At 44.7% G+C, this 23,556-nt stretch overlaps 1 protein-coding gene across 3 annotated transcripts in view; it reads left to right on the top strand.

The window, feature by feature from the left end:
* LOC146181298 (S-phase kinase-associated protein 2-like) overlaps positions 1-23,556 on the top strand; it is a 32,497-nt gene that overhangs the window by 4,887 nt on the left and 4,054 nt on the right. For 2 of the 3 annotated variants that reach the window (XM_084576348.1, XM_084576350.1), the window contains exons 3-10: positions 3,636-3,747; positions 6,968-7,076; positions 8,341-8,455; positions 9,801-9,856; positions 11,115-11,255; positions 12,413-12,511; positions 13,555-13,682; positions 15,767-15,929. In XM_084576348.1, the coding sequence (XP_084432474.1) occupies positions 3,636-3,747; positions 6,968-7,076; positions 8,341-8,455; positions 9,801-9,856; positions 11,115-11,255; positions 12,413-12,511; positions 13,555-13,682; positions 15,767-15,929 (923 nt within the window). Of the gene's footprint in view, positions 1-3,635; positions 3,748-6,967; positions 7,077-8,340; positions 8,456-9,800; positions 9,857-11,114; positions 11,256-12,412; positions 12,512-13,554; positions 13,683-15,766; positions 15,930-21,201; positions 21,303-23,556 lie in introns of all 3 variants that reach the window. The other variant, XM_084576349.1, reaches the window with a different exon arrangement.

The raw sequence follows: 23,556 nt of genomic DNA on the forward strand, positions 1-23,556 counted from the left end.
TCGCTGCAATTCCAGGGACAACAAAAAAAGAATGACCACACTACTTCATATTTTGGCTTCTCTGCATAACACTGCTAACCCATAACGGTGCCGTCGAATGGCAGGCCAAGTGCCAGCCATAGTGTCTTTTCTGCATCAGAGCCATGTGGTATCAAAAACATTTCATCACAGAAAATATTGTCTCTGTTGTCACCACCTATGCAGGGGTGGAAGCGCTGCTCCAATTGCTCCATTCTGCTCCAAAATGCAATATTGCTCTAAACTGGCTGTCGTTATGTTGTGCCATCAAATTTAGCAGAGCACGGGAACAATGTCACAGCACCAGGGGCAAAGATATAACGCATCTTGCATTGGACTTAATACAATGAAATTTCAGTAAGGGAAGAAAGCATGGAGCAAAATATATATTTGTTTGCAAGTAAATTTAGTATGAGCCACAGGTAATCGGAAATAGTTAATTGCAAAAAAATACACTGCGCATGTGACATAGCGCCTCTTCCCAGCCTTTTGAATCGCGAGTGGAGAGAGTAGCGAGAGCAGCAAACGAAGCAGATGGCATAAACTGCTGCTAACCATTGGGAAGCTTGTCCGGCTTAAAAAATTGCACATCTTTGTAATGCTTTTGCTATGAAAACAAGCCAGTACTTCAACATGGAGCCCTTTGCCCATGACAAGCACGTCAGGCCTACGTCAGACAAAATCATACTTGAAGCGTTATGGGTTGCTACGCCAAAGCTGTCAATCACTAGGAAGCTTCTCAAGAATGTTGGAAAGGCATATGGCCTATCGCAAAGATATTAAAAATTAGCCCCAGTATTGCTCAAGCAAAGAATTATGAACTATTGGCTGGAGGCAGTGAAGTAAATCTGAAGGATGGCACACCCTTCAATGTCATCTGTCTGTATCCCAAAGCTGCTCCAAAATGCTTGAGCCTGCTTCCACCCCTGTAGACCTCCTCCATGTTCACAACCAAACAAGGCAATCGAGGTAGTCCTGCAGTCATCTATGATCCCAGAGTAGGCAAAAACACGAGAGTTGCACTGGTGCCAAGCTTGTCAAGGCGCGGTATTGTGGTCTGAAGGCGCCTTTTTGGCAGACAACATAACCAGTGCTCTGGGATTTCTCAGCCCAGGCATAGGATCAAAAAGGATCATGTAATACCCCATATCAGGCGGCTATGAGGTGTATTCTAAATAAATAGATATGCACAAGATAAGGAGCGGAAATGTGCCCATTAATCTGAACTCCAAATTAGTATCGCTGCATCGAAGTGGTAGACTCAACATTTGAATCTATCAAGTTAAAATAGGTAAACGCATTAGGTCAGACAAGGTGTTCAGTTATGAAGCGCACCAGCAAGTGTTCAGTTTGCTGCAAATCTGTTCCAAGTTGTTGCTAAGGTCAGCCTGTGTTATAAGATATATCTTTACATGCTTTGGCCGTTTGTCTTGTCAGAGATGAGTGCGAAGTTGGAAAGGCATTGAACCTACATAAAATGAATCAGATTAGAGATTTTGTATTTCAGAAAGAGAAAGTGGCAATTATCAAAGGCGTTTGACCTTAAAACCGTGCTCCAAAACCTTATTCAAATGCTCCAAAACTCGTTTCGTTGCTCCAAAATGCTCGAGCCTGCTTTCACCCCTGCCTACGTGACAACTAGCATGAACTCATGATGGCTACAAGGCTATTCACAATGCTGTTATGATTTTGAAAGGCTTGGACCCTTACTGACTGCCAGGTTAACAACCTTCCATCCATCCGTATGCTCTGCATGGCTGCTGGCAAATGCGAGATATTTTAAAAACTCAAGCGGTCCAACGCTGCTGGAGCAAATGTCGAGTGATAGCTTTGTTGATATGACAGAAGGCTGGTTTTATTTAATTGATTTCTTTCATGAGCAGATCCTTGTAACCACCGGAGCAAACTGTCGTAGTTTCTGTGTTTATTAGAGAAATGTAAATTAGACTAGAAAAACGGAATTGCACAGTTTCTGTCATACTTCTGGGTGAACACCTGAACCATGTTATAAAAGAAGGGAGGAAGGAGCGATTCAAAGAAAGAACTGCCATAGTGGATGGCTCCGGAAAATGGAGGTGGCCTGCTAAATTTAGCAGCCGCTGTCCGCATGGTGTGTTTGGCCCAGCAAATCTGACACCCGCTTGTGCCACTCCTATTTCAGTTGACATCACTTTAAGCATGGTATTCGTATGGAGGCTCCCTAGTTCGAAAGCGGATGCTAATAATGTGATGTCAGTGCAGGTTAAAGATCTCCAGTTGGTCGAAATTAAATCTGTAGCCCTCCATTACGGCTCCTCTTTCTCTCTCTCCACTTTCACTCCCACCTTCCTCCCTTCCCTTACGGTGTGGTTCAGGTGTCCGTCAGGAAGTTCGACAGACTGTGTTGTTTTTTTGCACCATCCTTGGAACGACAGCTGGCTTGTGGTATAGTGTATACGCCTAGCAACGCCTGTAGTTCAAGGTCAAATTGTGGTATAAAATGACCTTGACGGATGTGAGTAGTAGAGCTAATGTTCTACAATGTAAGCGCTCACCGCACTGCGACGTCACTTCTGTACTGCAGTGAAGTCTGCCTTCTCCGATTCAAATAACACTGCATGGCACTAGGTGTTCGATATGTAATGTAGAAAATGCCTGTGTTTGTTAAAACCATTTAGGCACAGTTACGTGTCTGCAATCATTCGTAATATTTGTGCTCATTATGGTAAGACTTGGCTGTGTAGCACAACCAAAGTTCTTTTCTGGGCTTCACATCTATGCCTAAATACTTGCATTTTGCTTGGAATTCCTGTGACATGTTGACCGAGCAGACTTCATCAACGCACAGCCCTTACACTGAGATATGCAAATGACTTGAACTCTGATCATAGCAGCACGCAATCTTTCAGCCCATTATGCTTAGAGGCAATTCATTATTCGTCCGCCTCCAGTCCAGTTCATACTTTTCCTTTTTTCGACATCTTGACCTGTTTTATGTAAAGTAGCAAGTGGTCGAAATGTTCCTGATAATGACATTCAGTTCAGCTACTTAGGTTGATAAAAAAGCTCCGATTATTTAGCCGTGTTGTTCTTTCATTTAAAGTGTAAACAGTGTTAAAAAACAAGCATGCAATTGTCCGTGAACTTGCCGTGAATTCACGCATGTAACAATTGAAAATTTTTTGGTCATTATGAAATGCTCGAACTTTTGAACTGAAATTGTCAACCATACAAGATCAGGAGGCTGCACTCTACACCTGCCTTCATACTGAACCTGCCAGTCAGGGGGCAGAGACGCAGGGTATCAACAGTGTCAGGGAGCATTCTATTACATTTTTGTACAGGTTCATAAATATGCAGACAGCGGCTGTACTACCATAGAAGTTTGGGTTTGCCTTATTTTGCCAAATAGCTCTGACCATGTTTTGTTTGCGGGAAAGAACTGTGTGCCATGCCTCTAAAGGAACATCTCCAACCAGTGGCATCAAGCTATCACGTTTAGAACCCTGCATCCGTATATTTTACCCTGCATATTTCTTTACAACAATGAAGCATGGATGATCTGCATCAAGGAATAAATGAGCAAGTAGTACCTTGTGAGGCTCTACGCACCTACTAAATTATTGTTTTGCTTTCAGGGACAGAAACGGGATGTACCACCAGTGTTATCTAGCACTCCTCTATCGAGGACAGCTGCAGATGATTTCACACTCCACAAGCGAAACAAGCAAGAAAATAGCGATGGCGAAGGTACGTGAAAAGATGTCTTTGCTTGAATACTAGAGCGCAACCCATTCTTCAACAGAAGGTGGCCACAGGGTGGGTCAGACAGTTTTGTTTGGTCATCGCAGCTTCATTGACTACTTCGAAATGTTTATCTAATGACATAGTGGGCTTTGAGAGCCGGTGGCTGGCATTCTTATATCAAAAAGCTGATGCTTGCGGCCTTCCAGATCATCGCTGGACAGTGCTACCTCTCACTGCTCGATCTGTGTGTGGGATGTTTTTAGCTGTGGTGGGTTACATCTACGTCCTTATGAGATGTGGGAGAGTGGTGGACTGTCACCACACAAGGGGAATGTATTAGGGTATCGCTAAAGAAAAACAAATTGTAGGTGTACGGGTTGAGGCATGAGTTGATCCAAATCTGTCATCAAGGTATGGCTTCTTTCGTGGTGAGGTCTTTATGAGGTGGGGAATGTATTCTGTTCTTCCGATCTTAGTCTGGGAGAGGTTGTCTTCATATTTTGAGGGGGGGGGGGGCTACGAAGCAAAAAATGTCCGCTCGGTTGGTTAGTGCTCGAGCTAAACTGTTCGCTGCCTCGTGTCCCTCTGGGCCGTTATTGTTGTCCCGCAGTCTGGACGAATTTTATATCCTTAGAGAAAGCAAAAAAGGAGGACCCCACACCATATAGCAGGCCTGCCACCAATTTCGGAATTCTGCCGTGTGTGAAGTCTCCGCAGGCTCTCGCATTGAGCCTGATGTTATTGTTAGGGAATGTCCGGTATGAGGGATGCTCACAGGTTCAGTCATGGCTCCCGCATTTGTATCACCTGTTGGCGCCGTGGTAGGGCATCCAAAACATCTGAAATTCTCACCCTTGTACTCGCTGCACTTTCGCTAGGAAATTGTGCAAATTCGTGTCAGTTGTGATTTTAGCATAGAGATTCTACTAGATTGATAAGGTTGCTTGCCTCACCTTATTTCATAAACTTTATCATCATTCCACCCTCCATGATGACTTCTTTTTGCCGCTTCGTGCACTCTTCCCGTGCCGCGATCACAATAATAAAGCACAGCGCGTGACTTGTCGCTCATATCTTTACGCAAGAGCATTCATTCCGTGCACAATAATAGACTGCAATAACCTGACATCACACGCCGCTACTGAAGACAACTTAGAATCATTTCAAAATCTTTTACAACAAAACACTTTGTAATAGCTTATTAATATATTAACTATTGTAATGTTTTGTGTCACAACTGTCAGTGCTGAAGCTTTGAAATTGCACCCGTGGCCTGCAGAAAGTCACATCATCTCCCAAGTGGACACGAATAAAGACAAAGCAGGGACCACCTGTTAGCATTGAGTGGTTCGCGATTTATGTGCTATAGGGAGTTCACACGGACCACAATGGCTCATGGGAAGAGCTGAAGGGTACCGAAAGGATATGAGGCACAGAGGCAAGCTCTGCACTTTTTTTCGCTGCGTATCTGCAAAAAGTATTATTCTGAGTGCAAGAGGACCAAACTCAAGTGATAAGGCAAGTGCTTTCATAACTGTCAATTCATTGACAGCATTGCACTGCTATGTAAATCGGACAAGGAACTTCAACACAAGCTATGGTGGGCTTAAAACTTAATGCAAAGGAAGTACTAACCAAGAAGGCGGCAGCAGTTTACAGCAGGTAGTTAGGTGTACTGGCACTAGCAACGGAATATTGTTGCGAAGCGGCAAGCCGATGAAAACAGGAGACCAGGGAACAGAGAGGTGATGTTCGATGACCGTGAGATGACGTTTAATGAATTGATGGCGAGCCTAGCGCAAGCGCTGCTGCCCGCGCCACTGCCCGCTTCTTCAACCTCAGTCGGTAACATCACCCGGGGCCACTGAGCGATCGTCCCAGTCGTGGACGAGGAAGTTTGCCGATGTTGATGAGTCTATGGCATGACGATGGGTGTATCTGGATGGCTGAAGAAGAGATAGAAGGAAAAGGAGAACGGTTTGCCGGCACGATGATTCGCGATGAAGCTTGGCCTAGGGCGGTTTTGGGCCACAGGTCACCAAGACCCGATGGCGGAGGCCAAGGCACGCACCGCATGGCATGGGCAGGGGAGGATCTCTTCAAATGTAGCGGCGTCTTGGGTCTTGGGGTCCTTGTCCGGCACATCTGGCCAGTCGGGTCATGTATGGTTGTTCGGCTCTCTTGTGTCTTGTGGTCATGTGTAGAGTCTCGGGTCAGTCTCTCCGTCGTCCTGTCTTGTGGTCGGGGCTGGGGGAATGGTGCGGAGAAGCGGCAGGGTCTTGCTGGGTCCGGCAGGCTGGGGACCAGCCATGCAATGCCTCCTAACCTTCTGCCGACGGCGCAAGAATTCGCAGGGCGCAAATCCCTGGACCAAGATGAAGGGTGATGAACATACCCGGCCCCTCCAACCAAATGTTGTGAAGCGGCAAGTCAATGAAAACAGGAGACCAGGGAACAAAGAGATGTTTGATGACCGTGAGATGACGTTTAATGAATTTTTGGCGAGCCACTGCCCGCTTCTTCATCCTCCGTCCAAAGCAATATGTTCATCTATGCAAAATAGTGATTTCATCTCTGGGTTACCAGAAGAATAAGGAATGAACTGAAAGGCATTTTGCAAGTGATTTTGTGTTCTGAACACCACCTTATTCTTCTCAGAATCCTAGTTCGTGTTCGTCTTTCTTTTGCCAGTTCTGAGTATTCAAGTCGGCACACACTTATACCAACTTGAGTTTTACTGTTTGCGTTGCTAGTGAACTGAAAATCTCCATGTGCCAGCCACCTTCTCTGAGAAATGGGCTGTACGCAGTGTACAGATCTGACTATCAGTGGTGTCTTAATGTGCAACGAGTTCATTTTTCTACAGCAGAAGGGGTATGTTGCATGTGGTGCTTCAGAGACTTAAATAAGGTTATGAGGTTTGGGAAATTTATTGGGGCTGCAGTTATTGTAGGACAGGTGTCAATGTGTGCTACAGCAAATTTAGCCAGGGGGCATCAATGATGCACATATGTTTTGTATTAGCGTGAATGGTTTTTCACTTGCAGAGGTGCAGTGTTAACGTAATTTTCTTACATTTCAAAAGAAAGGTAGAGTTCAGTTTAATGAGGATGCAGATGTCAGCCGTGCAGCGCTAGTCGCGCAGATGTGCTGTGAGCAGCGTCCAGAATTTGGCAAGCTCCGCGGATGCATGTTGAGTCATTTTTCGCCGTGATTCTTGCAGACCCATTCATGGATTTATCGGATGAGACCATACTGGAGGTGTTTAAGTGGCTGCCCAAGTCCGTGCTCATCAGCTGTGGCCGTGTCTGCCGCCGATGGATGAGGCTAGCGTAAGTGCCTCCTTGGAGGGAACCCAACCTGCATATTGCACATACAAGTTGCAGCGGTGGCAGCACGGTTGATGTAGCCCTGCTTCTGCCGTCGATGAAAAATTGCAGTTGATGATTGCGTTGGTTGCAATTTTCAGCCCTAGAGGGCAGTAGTTGTCTATGAAAAACCGCATTTTGTGCCTTTCACGCATGTTTTATTATGCCTGGCAACAGTAATTTCGTTAATGGCGCTACGCTTGAAGTGTGTCAGTGGCAGTGATGATCCAAGAAAAACTCTTTTTGGAGCAGTCAGACAGCAGTGCTGCTGATGATTTCGAATCGGGTAGCAACTCTGGTTTCGTTTTCGAGCTGGAAAATGCTTCACATGACAAGAGCGATGACAGCTGCTTAGTGCAAGGATTGCCAAGTGGGCTTGAAATAAATTCAAATAAATGCTTCAAATTTCATTTCGTTGTGACCCATTACTATGGCGTGCATTGAGGGAAACCAGCCCCCACCAGCAGCTTTCTCTTTTCCAAATTTTTCTGCCGATTCCTACCACAAACCAATGATGTACATATTTGCTGAATCAAAATTGCATGGAAAGAATGATGACTGCTTAAAAAAAAAGTGGCAATTTCAATGCATTTTTGAGCGTTGGATTGGCAGGTAAAGGTTAATATTCTAGTTATGATCGAGAGACTAAGGGCCAGAATATGTACTGTTCTTGATATGAAACCAGTCTGAAAACCCGCAATGCCCCGCTTCTATTGATCATTCTGAAGACATGAAACTATGCGGGATACAGGACACAAAAAAGATGCAGACAGTACGAGTGTGTCTCGTCTCCTGTATAGTTTTATGTCTACAGAATGCCTTACCAAGTAGCCTCTCATCAAACACTTCTTGAATTCCTATTGTTCACCCTGTCCACCGGTCAGGGCCGGCCAATAAGAGCGGGGCATCGTGAGTGTTCAGAGACTGGTTTTGTATTGAGAGGCTCAGCACACAATCCGGCCACAAATCTTACTGGCTGGCTGTGTTGTTTACCGGCGCCTCAGAAACGAGCTATAGAGCGTATGCCTTCCAATGTTGCTCAGAACGAAATATCAGAGCATGGAACGATTGATTTCCGAGGCTGCTGTTAAGGCAGCTGTTGTTGTTAATTTTTAATACTGTTGGTCCCTGTTAGAGATAGGTGAGAGTGGAGACGAGCGTGGAATCCTGTAACTAGGGTGCAGTTAGGTTTTGTACCGTCTGTGATGCCTTATCCTTTGAAACGCAGGTTTGACGAAAGCCTGTGGCGGCGGCTTGACCTTGGCAAGAAACACTTGGGCCCCGGCGTGCTCGGAAACGTGCTCAGTCGAGGGGTGACTGTGCTTAGGCTAGCCACAGCTGATGTGAGTGCTATTGTTGCATCGCTTGAAAAGAACCATGGGCCACCATGTAGAACCATGTATTCACTCATCAACAACACATCATGATGCTTTGATTTTGCGTTGTAGCTTTCATGCTGCGTTTCTTATCCCTCAGCTGCTATTCCTGATAGCACAAGGCGTGTGTAGGCGGTGATGGAAAGTATGAAGAGTCTATAAAGTAAGCTATAAGATAGCATGTATGGAATGTAGTTAATTTGATTAAATTCTCTATAAATGTTGAGTCTGGTAACTAAAAAAAAAAAGTTGCTGGTGCCTTGATATGCCTGCATCCCATTCACTGGGGCGTTGAGGTGTTTCAGCGCTTCAAAGCACCCCATCCACTGGGGCATTGAGGTGTTTCAACGCCCCAAAGGTGGGGCGTTGAACACTGGCGTTCTATGAGCAGCATACCCACACTTTTGTGTGCATAGTGTGGTTCTTGTCAAAATAAGTGTTGCCGTTGTATTGCCATAGTTGTATGCTTAAGTTTTCTTTCTTTGCATTTTTTTTTTTTTTCCACAAAGCATCTCACCTTACGTATTCGTGATCAAACTGTGACAGATATAGACCAGATATTTTGTGGTTCTTTTGAATACGCACAGACGCTAGGGTGAGCTAATAAATAAAAGGAAAAACTGCCCAGCCCACACACGGCACCTGCTGTGAGCTCATCCATAGGGCTCATGCGCTATAATGGAAAGCCAGCGCCTCAGTGATCTTGAGCCATTTCGGTCAGAGCATGCAGTCGCAGAATTATTGCAGACTTTGTTCTTGCTTCGTAGAATTTAAGGGGGGTTTATTTACGCAAAACATTAGAGCTATATAAGTGATAGCTTGAGGCGATGGGGTTTCCTGGAATTGCGGCGAAAGGGCAGAGACTCCAAATATTTGCTTGCTATTCGTCTGTGACCATTAAAAAGATTATGTACTTGAATGTCTTTTCTCATGCTGTTTCTTCTTTGTCTTGAACTACCAAATGATGGGTGTGATGTATGCGGAACATTTCAGTGTCAACTTAATCGCTGATACAGCCTGATACCCGATACCTGAAATCACAACAAACAGCAATATTAGATTGTATTCCACATTTTTTCAAGCCTCAACTGGCCTAACCACCGTGCATGCCACAGCGATCATTTGGTTGATCAAACCAAAACTTGAAAGTGAAAGAAAGTCTATTGAATCTAAGTTTAGCGGTCATAGGTGGATACCACTTGATAGTTTATGCGGTCTAATGCTTTGTGCATTGTGTCTAATGCTTGGAAGGTTAAGGTGAAACAAAGAATAAATGGAATTGGCCTAACTTGATCGATTTGGCTGTTTTCAGATCAAAGCTCCTATTTTTGATGACGCGCCACTCCTCTCCTGCCCAGCTGATAAGAGGTAATGCCGAACCCAAATTCTTTTTTTTTTTTGCCCTCTTACGAGGCTATATATTTTATAACATTCTTCTTGCATCAAATGTGAACTTGGTTGCTTAAAAAATGTACATAAATCGTTGAATTTGTGCGGTTCTTTAACTTCTTTGAAAATTTAACTTGATATATCTTGTAATCACATTCTTAAATCTTTATTGCTTTATACACACACAATTGCAGCCTTGCTTTATATGATTGCATTTTGGGGGAAACTACAAAACAGAGTGTGGCTGCAATAGTCAGCACGGGTTCGAGATCGAGGGCAGATTTCTATGGGGTAACTATGTAGTGTTTGCCAGTATTGAACAGTACAGATAACACGTTCCCACAACAAGCAAAATTCTTTTTTCTGGGCCCCGTTTTAGGGCTTTGCATGATTAATTTTAATATTTTTCGCAGTGCGGATGACACTTTAAATTGACCTCGTATTACTCCGTCAGTAATAGCAAAGTAGGTGAATGTTACTTTTGCATAATGCAGCATGGTTTTGCTGTAGGGATTTACATCTGCATGATATGTGTCCATGTCCCTGTTGCCATGATAGATTGGATGCAGGTTGCTCGATGCATTCAGTGGCACACTTGATGATTTGTATATGGCATATACTAATATTTGCGGCACTGTTCTGAGAAAGGGTGTCAAACAGGCAGCGGTCACATTAAGAGCATCCTGAACTTCTTCAAGTTAATTAATGGCTGTTCTGTCTCTCTAGGAACCACCTTTACTTAATGGTGCAATATGAAATTTTCAAAGACAGCCACGATGCAGTTCTGAAACTGCAAGAAACTCAGATTCGAAGCCGAAACTCCAACTTGTTGTGACAGCGGCCATGACGCTGTGGGTTGCTTCACCAAACTCAGCCAGTTTTATCAGTTGTCTGGAAGTACCTGGCATCGCGCTGTGTGTGTTTTTCAGTGCAGCTGAATGTGCAGAAAGCAAGCTAGCTTTCCAAAGAGCAGGGAGTTTCCGGAGCGTGATTCATTAGCCATTTTGCCACCGGATGAGTCGTCCTGCATGCATAACCTACCGATTTGGGAGTCAGTGGAGTATTCTGTATTCTTCTTAATAGGTTGGATTCGGCTTGCTGGCTTTTGTCACGTAGTCACAGGAAGGTGTCTCTTGCCATCCTTCGTGAGAGAGAGGGAGAGCTGTCAACCCTCCCTCTACCTAGAGCGAGGTGCCTTTCATTTTGGTCGTAACCTCTCCTCCTCGGTCTGTCGCAGCACGGCCGTGTGCAAGGTTCAGTACCTGGACCTCAGCATGGCGAGTGTCGGCAAGGATGCCCTGTGCCAACTGTTTGCACGATGCACACAGCTCAAGAAACTCAGCCTCGAGCAGTGTACACTGGACGACCAGATCTGCAGGTAACTGTTGGGCCTGGCAGGCTCTGAGCAGCGCTTTTTGGCTCCCTTAGCTTTCGTTTGTTGTGTTTAGTGCCTAAAAATATAATGTATTTGGTTTAAACTTGTTTTTTCATGACTGCAGTACTGGTAAAGAGTCTTTTTTTTTTTTTTTATGTTCAGTTTGTCACTTTCAGATGTGTACTGGAATACAGCAAAATCTCGTTAAACTTGATTCCCATTAATTCGGAAATTCAGGCAGTTCTAACTAGAAGTGCTGTCCCTGCTGATGCCGTATAAGCCTATGGCGTTGGATGCTCATTAATACGGGCACGTTCGGGACTGTTCACTGTTCATTTTGTGTACTTTCCTCAAAACGTGATGAGGTCGCTTTTATAGAAAGACACTTCTGCTACTGCTTTACACTGAAAAAGTTTCTTTATGATTTTGAAGCAATTCTTTGACATTCTGGACTGTGTGCACAAAGGAAAGCACTTGGCAAAACAAGGAGAAGCCATTGTTCTCATATGGGTTTCATCTCAAATGCAGAGAACCATCCCAGAGGTGAAAATTAGATAACACTGCTGGGATGCAACCGGTTTTCGGCGGTTTCATGGTCGTCATTGTATAATTCAAACTTGCTGCGTTTCGATGGAGGCGAAACGGAGTGGCGTCCGTGTGCTGTGCAATGTCAGCGCACAATAAAGATCCCTCCACTACGGCTCCTCTTTCTCTCTATCCACTTTCACTCCCCCCGTTCCACCCTTCCGTTATGGTGCAGTTCAGCTGTCTGCTCGTGAAATTAGAAAACTGCTTTGGAATATTTCGCTTCCATTTATTCCTATGGGCGCTAAGCCTATTTTTCACCCCCAGGCGGACCATGCTGGTGATAGAAGTGCCACCACATCATGCTTACGTCACAGATTGGTGTTGGTCTATTGGGAGGGGAGTGGGGTCAATGCTTTTCGTGCCATATTTAGGTTGTGTCACTAAACTTCATTTTCTCTTTATTCGATGTGACTAGAAGGCTTTCATTTTGCCCTCCTGTCTTCATGCTTCCGGTTAAAGCAAGTCTTAATATCTTTTTTTTGTGTCGCTTGCCGATGCTTCTTGATCGTGCCATGGACTTGCAAAGGCACGGGGTGTAGTGAAGTGTGGCAACCTTTCCCCTACCGTTTCAGGCTGATTGGTGCCAATCGGGACCTGGAAGCCCTCAACATGTGCATGACGAGCGGCATCACGCCCGCTGGCATCGCACACATCAGCAGGGGCTGCACAAGGTACTGCCGCTTGCTGTCATAGCCCGTCGGCCACGGTTGTGAAATGCGGATAGACAATTGTAGTAGCTCTCCGTGGTGCCGAAGAAGTACCGTCTGAAGTGTGTGGGCTGAGACTGGTGGGGACTAGATTATTTCCTGCAAAAAACTGTGTTTCACTGATGCTTTCAGTGAAAAATGCTGCGAAAATTCTCTCTGTAAGTGTAGTTTTGTGGAAATGGCAATCTCCTATCTGAATCACTTCATCTGAAAAGGTTCTTCATTTGCCTGATTAGTGCTTGGTGTGTGCCTGGCCAACGTGGAGTGGTGGCTATCAAGCAGCATTCCTGCTCGTGCTGCCGCCATTGTTAACCTGAAAGTGGGGAGAGGGTGTGCCTGGAAGTGGGGCCCCCACTTTTATTCTAATGGCTGTGGCATTAATTCTGTACTGGTGGTGTATCAAGTACAGCAAGCACATCCCAGTACCGAGCACTGGATTGGTTCTGGGCAGCTCATGTAACTGCTACGCTTCTTTCGGGTGGCTCTACAGCAATGCCAACTTGCACCAATATTGGTCCTGTTACCGTTTATAAGCATGTCACTAGAGTTGCATATTTTTGCAATGCCTTCTTCATTTTATTTTTTGTTTGTGCTTGGGAAAATAGTAAATTTCAAATTTCATGTAACTGCAAGCAAATACAACCCACGAATCTGACCAAATAGTTTTCTGTTTCGGTTCATTCCGTGCCAGTCTTGAACACTTACACTGTTCTGGCTCTTGCTCAAGGTGATGGAACCTGCTTTGTCTGACGTAACTCTCGGTGGATTTGCCTTTGGCATCAGTGAGCTGATTTCAGGCTTCAGCAGTATCAAAGATGCATATATCTTTAATGCTCTCTTTCAATACCTTTATTGTATTGGTAATAACTGTTCCAGAAACATGCGTTTTTGGTTTCTGGAACATGGTTTCTGGAAAAAGCGATCTTGGCCGTTACAGTAACGACCACGGTCGTTGTACTGCTGTGCAAAGTGCTGACTGTTCATACCTCTTTTTCTCTCCTTGCCAGTCTATCCTCCTGGAACCTCGGGTGGTCCGGACTGACCGTTGCGTGTCTGGACACCCTCGTGCTCGCAGCGCCACCCAGTCTCCGCGAGCTCAACATTGCTGGGTTGCATGAAATACTCCGCAATGACCGTGAGTGTTCCTAGCCCCTCGCTGAGATGTCCCAGGATTTGCTTATTGTGGTCAAGAGTTTACCAACAGCTAAGGAAAATGTATGTTCCTTAGCTGTTCAGAATGCCTTTCTGAACATACAGTGCCAAGCAGTTGAGGACAACAGCCAATTAAGGAACACAAGAGCTCTGTATAAGACAATCAAAGATATCAAAGGAAGCTTCTGTGCTAAGCTGGGCGTGATAAAGGACAAACGAGGCAAGGACCTCACTGAAGCCTCAGAAATAAAGAAGAGGTGGCAGGAATACACAGAACTGTACAAGAAGGACCCGAATGTGCAAACCCAACATAAGACGGTTGTGATTACTGATCTCGAGCCGGGCATCCTGAAGAGTGAAGTTGAATGGGCCTTAGCCAGCAAAGCTAGCGGAATTGATGGCATTCCAGCTGAGTTGCTTCAAAACCTCAACCATGACGCTGTTAACATTCTGCATACATTATGTCAGAAGATTTGGACAACCCTGCAGTGGCCACAGGATTGGAGGAGGTCAGTTTACATCCCCATTCCAAAGAAAGGCAGTGCCAAGAATTGTTCCAACTACCGCACGATCACGCTTATTTCGCATGCTAGCAAGGTGATGTTGAAAATCCTCCAAGGTAGGCTGCAGCAGTATGGGAATCGGGAGCTTCTGGACGTGCAAGCTGGGTTTCACAAGGGCAGAGGAACTAGAGACCAAATTGCCAACCTTCGCTGGATCATGGAAAAAGCAAGAGAGTTCCAGAAACCCATCTACTTCTGCTTTATTAATTATGCGAAAGCGTTTGACTGCGTAGATCACAGCAGACTATGGCAAGCTCTCCAAGAGATGGGAGTTCCAATTCACCTCATCTGTCTCCTCAGGAACCTGTATGAAGGGCAAGAGGCCACAGTCAGAACTGGGCATGGTCTTACTGATTGGTTTCCGATTGAGAAAGGAGTGAGGACAATGTTCTCATGTAAAAAACACGTAATTGCCACCCACTCCTTTGACATAACTTGGCATAAGTTTTCGTGATTTTGTATTTCGTGATAAGTTTTTCGTGAGCGGTTGTTGTTGAGCTTTTTTGGGGGCAGTTTGATAATTCAAACTTTTTGCTGCCCTGTAGATTCCTAATTAATGGGCTTTTACTGTATTTGTTTAGGCTTTGAAAGTTTAATTTGGGGAGACTTGCCTAATTTAAAGATTTTGATAAAGAACCTCGTTTTTTTTTCCTGAAAAAGTTGCATGCTATCGCATACATGAAATTCAGATATCTAGTCAGCTGTGCTTCATTTGACCTCTGTACATAACTTCATCAAAATGAAGTCATTTTTAATATATGGCATGTCTTTTTTTTTTATTTTTTACTTAATCTAATTATTTAGTGGTGTGTAAATCATGATAATTTTGTATTTTTATTCTCTGCAGCTGATACAACGGTGCAATTTGTTGGCAATTTTAATGGGTTGTAGGTGGCGCCGCAGTCTAACCAAGATAGCAACAATAATGAGGACCCCATCTGTGGTCGGCCTGGGCGCAAGAACAGTTGTGCTGTGTTGTATGATTCAATCTTGTCATTAGCTTATTGAAAGTGAGCGTTTAGTTTTAGCTAAACGTTTTGCCTTTGTTGGTGAAAGACAAGAAACCGGTGACGAACTGGAGATCAACAGCCTTCACTGCCTGCCTCTTAGCAGTTTTAGCAGTGTCAGAATCGCTGGTGCTGCATTTTTCTGCAGATCGGGAAAAAAAACTGCAGATAGTTTGTGAGGAAGCTCAAGAATCATCTGCGCCAGCAGTTGCTTGCAAGCCTTTATTTTTAAAGAAGTGTCGGCACACATTTTTAACATTAACTGCACGAGCAGGTGAGTCTTATACACTGCATGACTTGTGTGTTCTGTTTTTTCCCTTCTTTATTCCACAAATGCAGCTTATATGCCCGCAAATATGGTAACCATGCAGTGATGTCATAACTATGGAGAGAGTTCCCTCTCGTCGCCACATGCCAGGTGTGAGCTGTCTGCAAGCCTTGCATCTGTGATGGCTTATGCGCCTTGTTCCCTCTCTTTTTATTTTGTGTGTTTTCAGATGTATCTGCTCTCGTGAAGCGGTGCCCGAACCTTGTTGAGCTGGACGTCAGCGATGCTACTGAGATCAACTGCGAAGCTGTGCATGCTCTCGTCAACGGCCTTTCTGACCTCCAACACCTGGGTTTGAGCCGCTGCTACAACATTGTGCCCACCACCTTCCTGTGAGTCTTGCATAGCAACCTCGAGAAGGGGCAGGGGATAGAAATAGAACATTATGAAGTCTCTTCCAGTAATCCCCATGTTGCGATGGGGCAGCAAACCTGAAACTGTCCACGCTTTTCTAGTTAAATTATACAGTGATTGGTGCAAAATTCGAAGCCCAGTGTTTCACTGTTTGAAACAAACATTGCATCATGCTGCTGGGGCCAAGTTCCTCCGTTTGCTCCCAAGTGCTGCGATTAAAAAGTACTGCAGTTAAACCAGGTTATGGCGAAATAGAAAGAATCGCAATTACATCCGAGGTGAATGACCTTGAGTGAAGGCAGATACTGCGCCTTCTATAGTGAACTAAAATACTATCATAGTTGCGTGAACGGGGAGGGCACAGGCATGCTATTTGATGTAGGAGTCACGAGATGGTGCCACTGCAACTTTTTCTAGCAGTGTCATTGCTGTGTCTTCAGAAACTGGTGCATGTTTCTCTGTGTAGTTACCAGCTAAATTATTTAAATACCTGTACTTAAAAAGTGTGGACTCACAGTGGAGGAAAAGAACTAGGAAACTAACTAGTAAGTATGCTAGTCACAAGGACGGAGAAATAAAGAGCATTAAGCAACAGGTGAAAAACACAGAAGGTAAAAATTGGATAAATTCGATGGAAAAGAAACAGAGTGTGGAATTATATCGTAAGGGGAAAATACAGATCAGGGAGGAAGATTTCTTTGATAACTCAAGAGGCAGTGCCCTACTTTTTGAAGCTAGATCAGGGTGCCTTAGAACACGCAGCTGCAAAAAGAAATTTAACAATGGAGATGACGCATGTGCTGTATGTGGAAACTCCAGTGAAACAGTTGACCATATTATACTCGAATGTAATGGTATCCATCCGGAAGTTGATGCAGGCGCAATCACTGTTCCTGAAGCTCTGGGGTTTAGAGATACCAGTGGCCGGGTGAATAAACCGGCGGTGGAAACTAGCAAAAAACGACTGGAAGATTGGTGGCTTAAAAGCAGAGAAGTGACATAATGTTAGTAATGTAGGAACAAAAATTTAATAAATAGAATGATTGATTAGTTAACCATTCTAAATCAATAATTAAGATATATGGAGAAAAATGAGCATGATAGCTACTGCTACCACCCCGTTTCAAAGGGGACGCTCCTATATTCCATCCATCCATTCTAGTGTCATTGCTGTGTCTTCAGAAACTGGTGCATGTTTCTCTGTGTAGTTGCAAGATTTGGTGCAGTTGTGCACCTCTAGTGAAGAAACCTTCATGTTACTGGCTTCAGCTAGCTTTAGTGTAACTATACTCGGGGACACTTTTTCTTAGCAATAGGCGCAAAGCTAGGGAGGCGGCGCGTCTTTAAACGTGTCACTGCGCCATGTAGTTCGACTGCGCGGCTTTCGGTCTGCATAGATGTTGCAGATCATTTCCATCGATTGCTTCGGCAGCCCGCGTCTCTTGCGCTTGACTCAGATTTTGTCTGGTGAAAATGCTTCCAACCCTTGCGGAGTGGACGAATGAGAACAACCGGAACGACCTGAACAGGTGGCGGTCATCATCTTGTCTGCAAAGTCGGGGCGTCTCGAAAACCCGCGACAGACATCAGACGAGAAAACCCGGTGAAACAAAGAAAAGTGTTTTAGCCATAACGGCTTCATTTCGGAAAATCGGTTCCATGACTAAAAAATATACCCCAAATAACTAGCGCTATGATTTCAATTTCTTTTTGCAGAAACTGCTCATATAACTAGGGACTACATTCAACTGCGTAGGAAGATTATGCGTTTCGGCTCCGTAGCTTTGGCTCCATTGCCAAGAAAAAGTGTCCCCGAGTATATAGGCAGTTGTTTTATTTTTTTTGCAGTTCAGCAATGATGAAGAATTGCATCATTCTTTGTTGCCTACTACCGAGAAAGGATAATTGCGAAATGCTTGTTTTGCTATTGGATGTCATTTGTTTGCATGCACCTCTCAGGCTGCAGAATTTGCGCATATTGTGTAAAATTATCAGCCCTGATAACACTTTCGCTTAATCTGGATGCCTGTACATGCCTCCCTTGCTGGTAATGAGGCGGCTTGTAACCTAGCTCGAGAACTGTCCCGTCGAGCTGGGTCGTGCAGCCTACCTGCTATAAACTCCAGCAAGGACAGGGCGTTTTCCTACATAAAAATTCTGCAGCATTACAGGTTTGCCAAACTCAGATTCCCCCCCCCACTCTGCAGACAAAATTTTCTCAAGGGTGGAAGTGCTGCTCCAATTGCTCCATCCTGCTCCAAAATGCAATATTGCTCCAAAAGTGCTCCAAACTGGCTGCCTTAATGTTCTGAAATCAAATTTAGCAGTACTCGGGAACAATGTCACAGCACCAGGGGCAAAGATATAATGCATCTTGCATTGGGCTTAATGCTAATGAAATTTTTGCAAGGGAAGGAAGCATGGAGCATAATAAATATTTGTTCACAACTAAGTTTAGTATGAGCCACAGGCGACTGTAGGGAATTGATTGCGAAAAGGAAATGCACTGTACATGTGACATAGCATCTCCTTCCAGCCTCTATCGCTGGTGGATAGAGTAGCGAGAGCAGCAAACGAAGCAGATAGCATAAACTACCGCGAGCCGTTAGGAAATTTGCTTGGCTGCAAAAAATACACAAGTCGTTGTAATGCTCTTACTATGAAAACAAGCCAGTGCTTCAACATTAGGCCCCTTTGTCAATGACAAGCACGTCAGGCCTACTTCAGACAAAATCATACTTAAAGCGTTATAGGTTAGGATGCCAAAGCTGTCAGTCACTAGAAAGCTTCTCAAGAGAACCTATTGCAAAGATATTAAAAATGAGCCTGTGTATTGCTCAAGCAAAGAATGATGAACTATTCACAAGAGGCAGTGAAGTAAAGTTGAAGAATGGTATACCCTTCAATGCCATCTGTCTGTACCCCAAAGCTGTTCCAAAATGCTCGAGCCTGCTTCTAACCCTGTAAGACCTCCATGCTTACAAACAAAGAAGGCAAAACGAATTGGCCTCTGCAGAGAGCTTGGCATTGCCCCATCAACTGCCGCAGACCACGACAAGATTACCAAACTTCACTCACTGAACACTTAAGATGAGGTTGTATCGAACTATTTGTTTTATTGTGCATAAGTAAAGTCCGCACTTTCATCGCTTGGTGCAGCGACGTACACAATGAAATGTTGCGCAAAGGGGAAGGTGTAGAGAGTTTTTAATTGGTGTTGTGTGCTGCACACGTCAGAAGAAAATGATTTATTCAAATAAAGCAGATTTAAACTTAATGAAAACATTCTCATTTGAGCTTTTGCTTGTATGCCTACGTGTACTGCCAGGGTGCGTCATTTTCATACCTAGTTTATGACCTATGGTGAGGTTAGGCTTACAACTGGAAGTTCTTAATTACAATGACATTTCAAAATAATGAACAATTCTAGGCGGTCCCCTATGATTCGTTATATCAAGATTTGACTGTAATCACTGGCTGTCACTATATGCTACACTGCAAGTAGAATGATCTGGCAGTGTTTTCAGGAGCACTGCGTCTCCTGCATCTCTATTGCTGGCGCCTGGCTGGCAAGCATCTGCATCCAAAACGGTTCTGGGATGCCAGGCTGGTAGTTTCCCGGGGGCACAGTAATCAGCAATTCACAGTAATCGCAAACTGCTGAGGTGTTGGATAGATATTGCAACAGGAGGGCTGGCGCACTCCTAAAAAGATGCTCAACGGGATCTTAGCTCAACCTACTGGTAACTGAGTATTTTAAACCTACACATTCTATTTGGGTACTCCAACAGTGACAATGCATTAGACAGCATCACACATACTGTATCTACTCAAATGTAACGAGAGTTTTTTTGTTTCTCAAAGTCTACCCTCACATTATAATTGAATACTGCGATTCAGTTGGCCTTTTGCTAGTTTGCAAGTTTTGCTACTTTCTACAAATATTGGATTTTAGCCGATACACTTCCATGGATCCCTTCATCCCTAGTCCTTTGCAACCGCAGTCCATTTACGACTTTGTCGCTAAAGAGTTGTGAGGCTGGAAAGTACCCACTGAACCTCAAAGCTGTTTGGATTTGTGTGGCTAGACTCGATGCCGTACAGGTCTTGCAATGCCACATTTTCGCCCACTAGACCAACTGCTTCGTGGACACTTTTTAGTAATTCCTGAAATGTAGACAATAGTTTACATGATTCTTCTCTTCCATTAAAAAAAAAAATGAATAATTGTCATAAAGAATGGGTCAGGCTGTGTAAAGCACTTGCACAACCCTCCGCCGGCAGCAGGTAGTCAGAAGCCAGCAAGCCATCAAGTGCGGCAAGTCCTACTGAAAGTAGAGCTGGCGTTCTGGATCAACAGGATGTGGTCTTTCGATTCCAAGTGGCTCCGTCAGACTTGGTGACATCAATTTTCAAGCGTACCTTTTAAGACAAAGCCATAGCTTCCAGCATTATTTTTGTGAGAAGAGTTCCTTTTATGTTTCTTTGTGGCAAATACTGAGAGCACCTGTGTCCACTTGCCAGCAAATGGGACGGGCATCACAACCATCCCGTAGTCACCGACCGAGTGCTTGTCTCCTTCTGATTTTAGGGGCCAATATAAACAAAACCTTCGATGTAACCCACAGTAGTGACTCGTGTACGACGAGACCTACATATCGCGCAAACTTATTTATTGAGCTAGTCTTTTTACTCAGCGCATCAATACTTTCATGTTGACACCAAAAGCCCGTCTTGTATGACTTTAATTACTTCCTGAGAGTTGTTTTGCTGAGGATGAGCAGTATTTTTTCTTTCTTGCTCATATCATGCGGGGCTCTTCATTTTCATCATTTCATACCTCATTCCATGGGTACCTCTGCGCGACGAGGCTCTAAAAACGCGATGCACTGCCTCAGACTGTTTGGGTGGAAGGCTTGCTTTTCTTCCGTTGAAGTCATCTTTGGAAATCCTTGCGTTTTCGGCCTTTGTTGCTCCAAGCATATCCTGCACGGATGACGCACGGTTTCGGACACGGGCCGGCTTTTGTTCTCCAGCTTTAATCGCCTAGCTCTGTTCAACAATTACACAGAAGCTCAAGATGGGTAGTCAGGCAGGAGTGTAGGCAGCACATCAGGTGGCAGTGATGGTATGTGTGAAAGTCGCGCAGCTGTCTATCACGTGCACATAGTTCCGCAATGTGTACTCAGGCTTAAAATGGCGCTCGTAGACCGCTGAGGATAATATGAAAGGTTTGTCCTCTCTCCGCAGATTGTACGCCTGCTTCTTCCTGAGGTCGTCGTCCCTGGGAGCAGTGAACAAAGACTTCTAGGAGCGCCCGGATAACGAGAGCTCGGCGCGAACCAATAGGAGTCAGTCTTCCTTTTCGGCATCGTCCCTTTCAGTACAGTCTATATGGCACTAAGTCATACAAGAGCACACACGAGACGATTTTCCTCTATCTCTCACCATTTGTTGCTCAAGAAGCTACGCCAAAACGCAGAAGGCAGACAAAGTCCAAGGGTTTAATGTCTGGAAGGCCATTCCTACTGCTCAGTGTTGCGGGGCCAGTAAAAGGCGCGGCAGTGCCCTCTGCAGGCGGGAGAGGCGTTCTGCTTCAGCCAATCTGCTTCCGCATGCCTCCGTTGTCACCAATTAATCAATGTTCTAGTTTCTTTAGTCCACAGGGCAAGTGGGACAGACCCTGCGTTTTTTCTTTCCTGTGAACCAATTATTATTGCTAGTTCACTCTAGTACATTCCTAACCAACTTAAGCAAAAAAAATGCCACTGCAGTCCTCTTAGCAACCAAATCTGCTGCATGAAACAAATGTGTGCTGGCATAAGCAATGCGGTGCAAGGGCTAGGGAGGGGATAGGACCCTTCACTTTTAAACCTTTATGAAATCCTTGAATAAAGACAGCAAATTTTGGGCTTTTCTCGTCTTGATGGAAGTTTATCCCCATTATGCACTTGGGTGGCTAATGTTGGGCCAATAAGTGCAGTCACCGAAGTTAAGCAAAGCTCAGAAAAGGGAAGCCAAAACTACCCGGTCAGAGTACTCTCACATACTATAGGGCTGTCTGTGTTTCACTACACCATCCGTTGCGTGCACATCAGGGCTGTGTGGACAACTCTTCAGCATGCAGTCCAGGTTTGTGTCGGGCTGTTTTCGTAAGCTCCTGCCACACCGGTCATACTTATTCACGTGGCCTCACTTCCGTGTGGCTCCAAATTAGGAAGTGTTTCACAACATAGACTTACACAAGCATTAAGTGGGGATCTCACTCGGACTTCGAATTACCTAGATTTCCGAGTTAACATGCTTCTACTGTGGAAAATAATTGTCCTCTTTTAGGAGCGTCCAGTATTTTTATAGCATTTGATGTACAAAATCGTAGTTCTTAATTTTATTTCCTTGTTGCAACCAGGTTTATCTGGAATGCTTGCAACAGTCCTGATTGCTTTCGGTGTCTTATTCCGGAGATTTTTCAGCTTTAAACAACTCTTACTTGCATTCAGTGTTGTTCTCTCATTGCAACCAGTTGATAATGCAATACCCTAAATGTAGGGCTTCGTAAATTCTTATGAAGACTTATGCCTCTGTCACACGGTCACTTTCAACCCTCATTGAACTCGATCTGCATTGAGGTTTTCAAGGAGGATTGAAGCGTCCCGTGCTACACGGGCATTTTCAATTAGCATTGAGAGATTTTCCTCACGTGCGCTTTAGAGCTCACTGATGATGACGATGACCGCTTTCGAGTGCGCTTGAAATCTCACGATAGATTGAGGAAGCAGCTTGAAGTCAAGCAGGCTCGAGCTCGATTGCCTTGAAAGTTGCCGTTTGACAACCTCGATCTGTATTGAGTTGAATGCAGATCGAGTTCAATGCGAATCAAAACTGTCCGTGTGACAGGGGTATTAGACTTATGAAGCGTGAAGTCAGGCTGCTCAATGCAGTCCTACATTTCCCATTTTATAGTGCAGTTGCCTAGCAGAAAGCTCATTTTTGCAGTTCAGTGTGTTTGCAATGGTAAGAATGGAATTTTTTGGGTGAGAGGTTATTGCGCAATTTGCGTCGAGTAAACTACAGATGCGAATCAGGAATGAAGCAGTAGGGGCAGGCTTGTTGAAGAGTGCCCTCCAAACAATGGTGTCAACTTGCCACAAAGTCTTAGTTGGCTACTTTCTATGTGTCAGCCGAATGCAGTTCTACTCCATCAGGTGAAAGGTAGCCGGCTCTGACGTCAAGACATTAGGCAGATTCTATTGGCTAGGAGGCCCCCCTTGGGAGTCATTTAGCGCTCTTTTCTGGTGTATCATCAGACTATCATCATCATCTTCCTGACTATAGACCCTTTACAGCGCGAGCGCATGGGCGCTGCCATATTTGATCATGTGACCCTTCCGCCATCACTGGCCTTCGGGCCTTCTGGTTTGACGGCTTTCGGCGCGCTAGTACTCGGCTGCACGGTGCGGCGTACCCGCTATCGCCGGGGACAACCAGCTTGTAGACAGCCGAAAAACTTCCTGTGAATGCTCATAGTGTGTGTGTAGGTGCTAAAAAAGGTTTAATTTAACCATGTATTTGATTTATTGCATCCTCCTAACTATCTGCATTGGC

This window comes from Amblyomma maculatum, chromosome 8, assembly GCF_055883805.1.
Source record: "Amblyomma maculatum isolate TAMU_Amacu chromosome 8, ASM5588380v1, whole genome shotgun sequence".
NCBI classification, from domain to species: Eukaryota; Metazoa; Arthropoda; class Arachnida; order Ixodida; family Ixodidae; genus Amblyomma; species Amblyomma maculatum.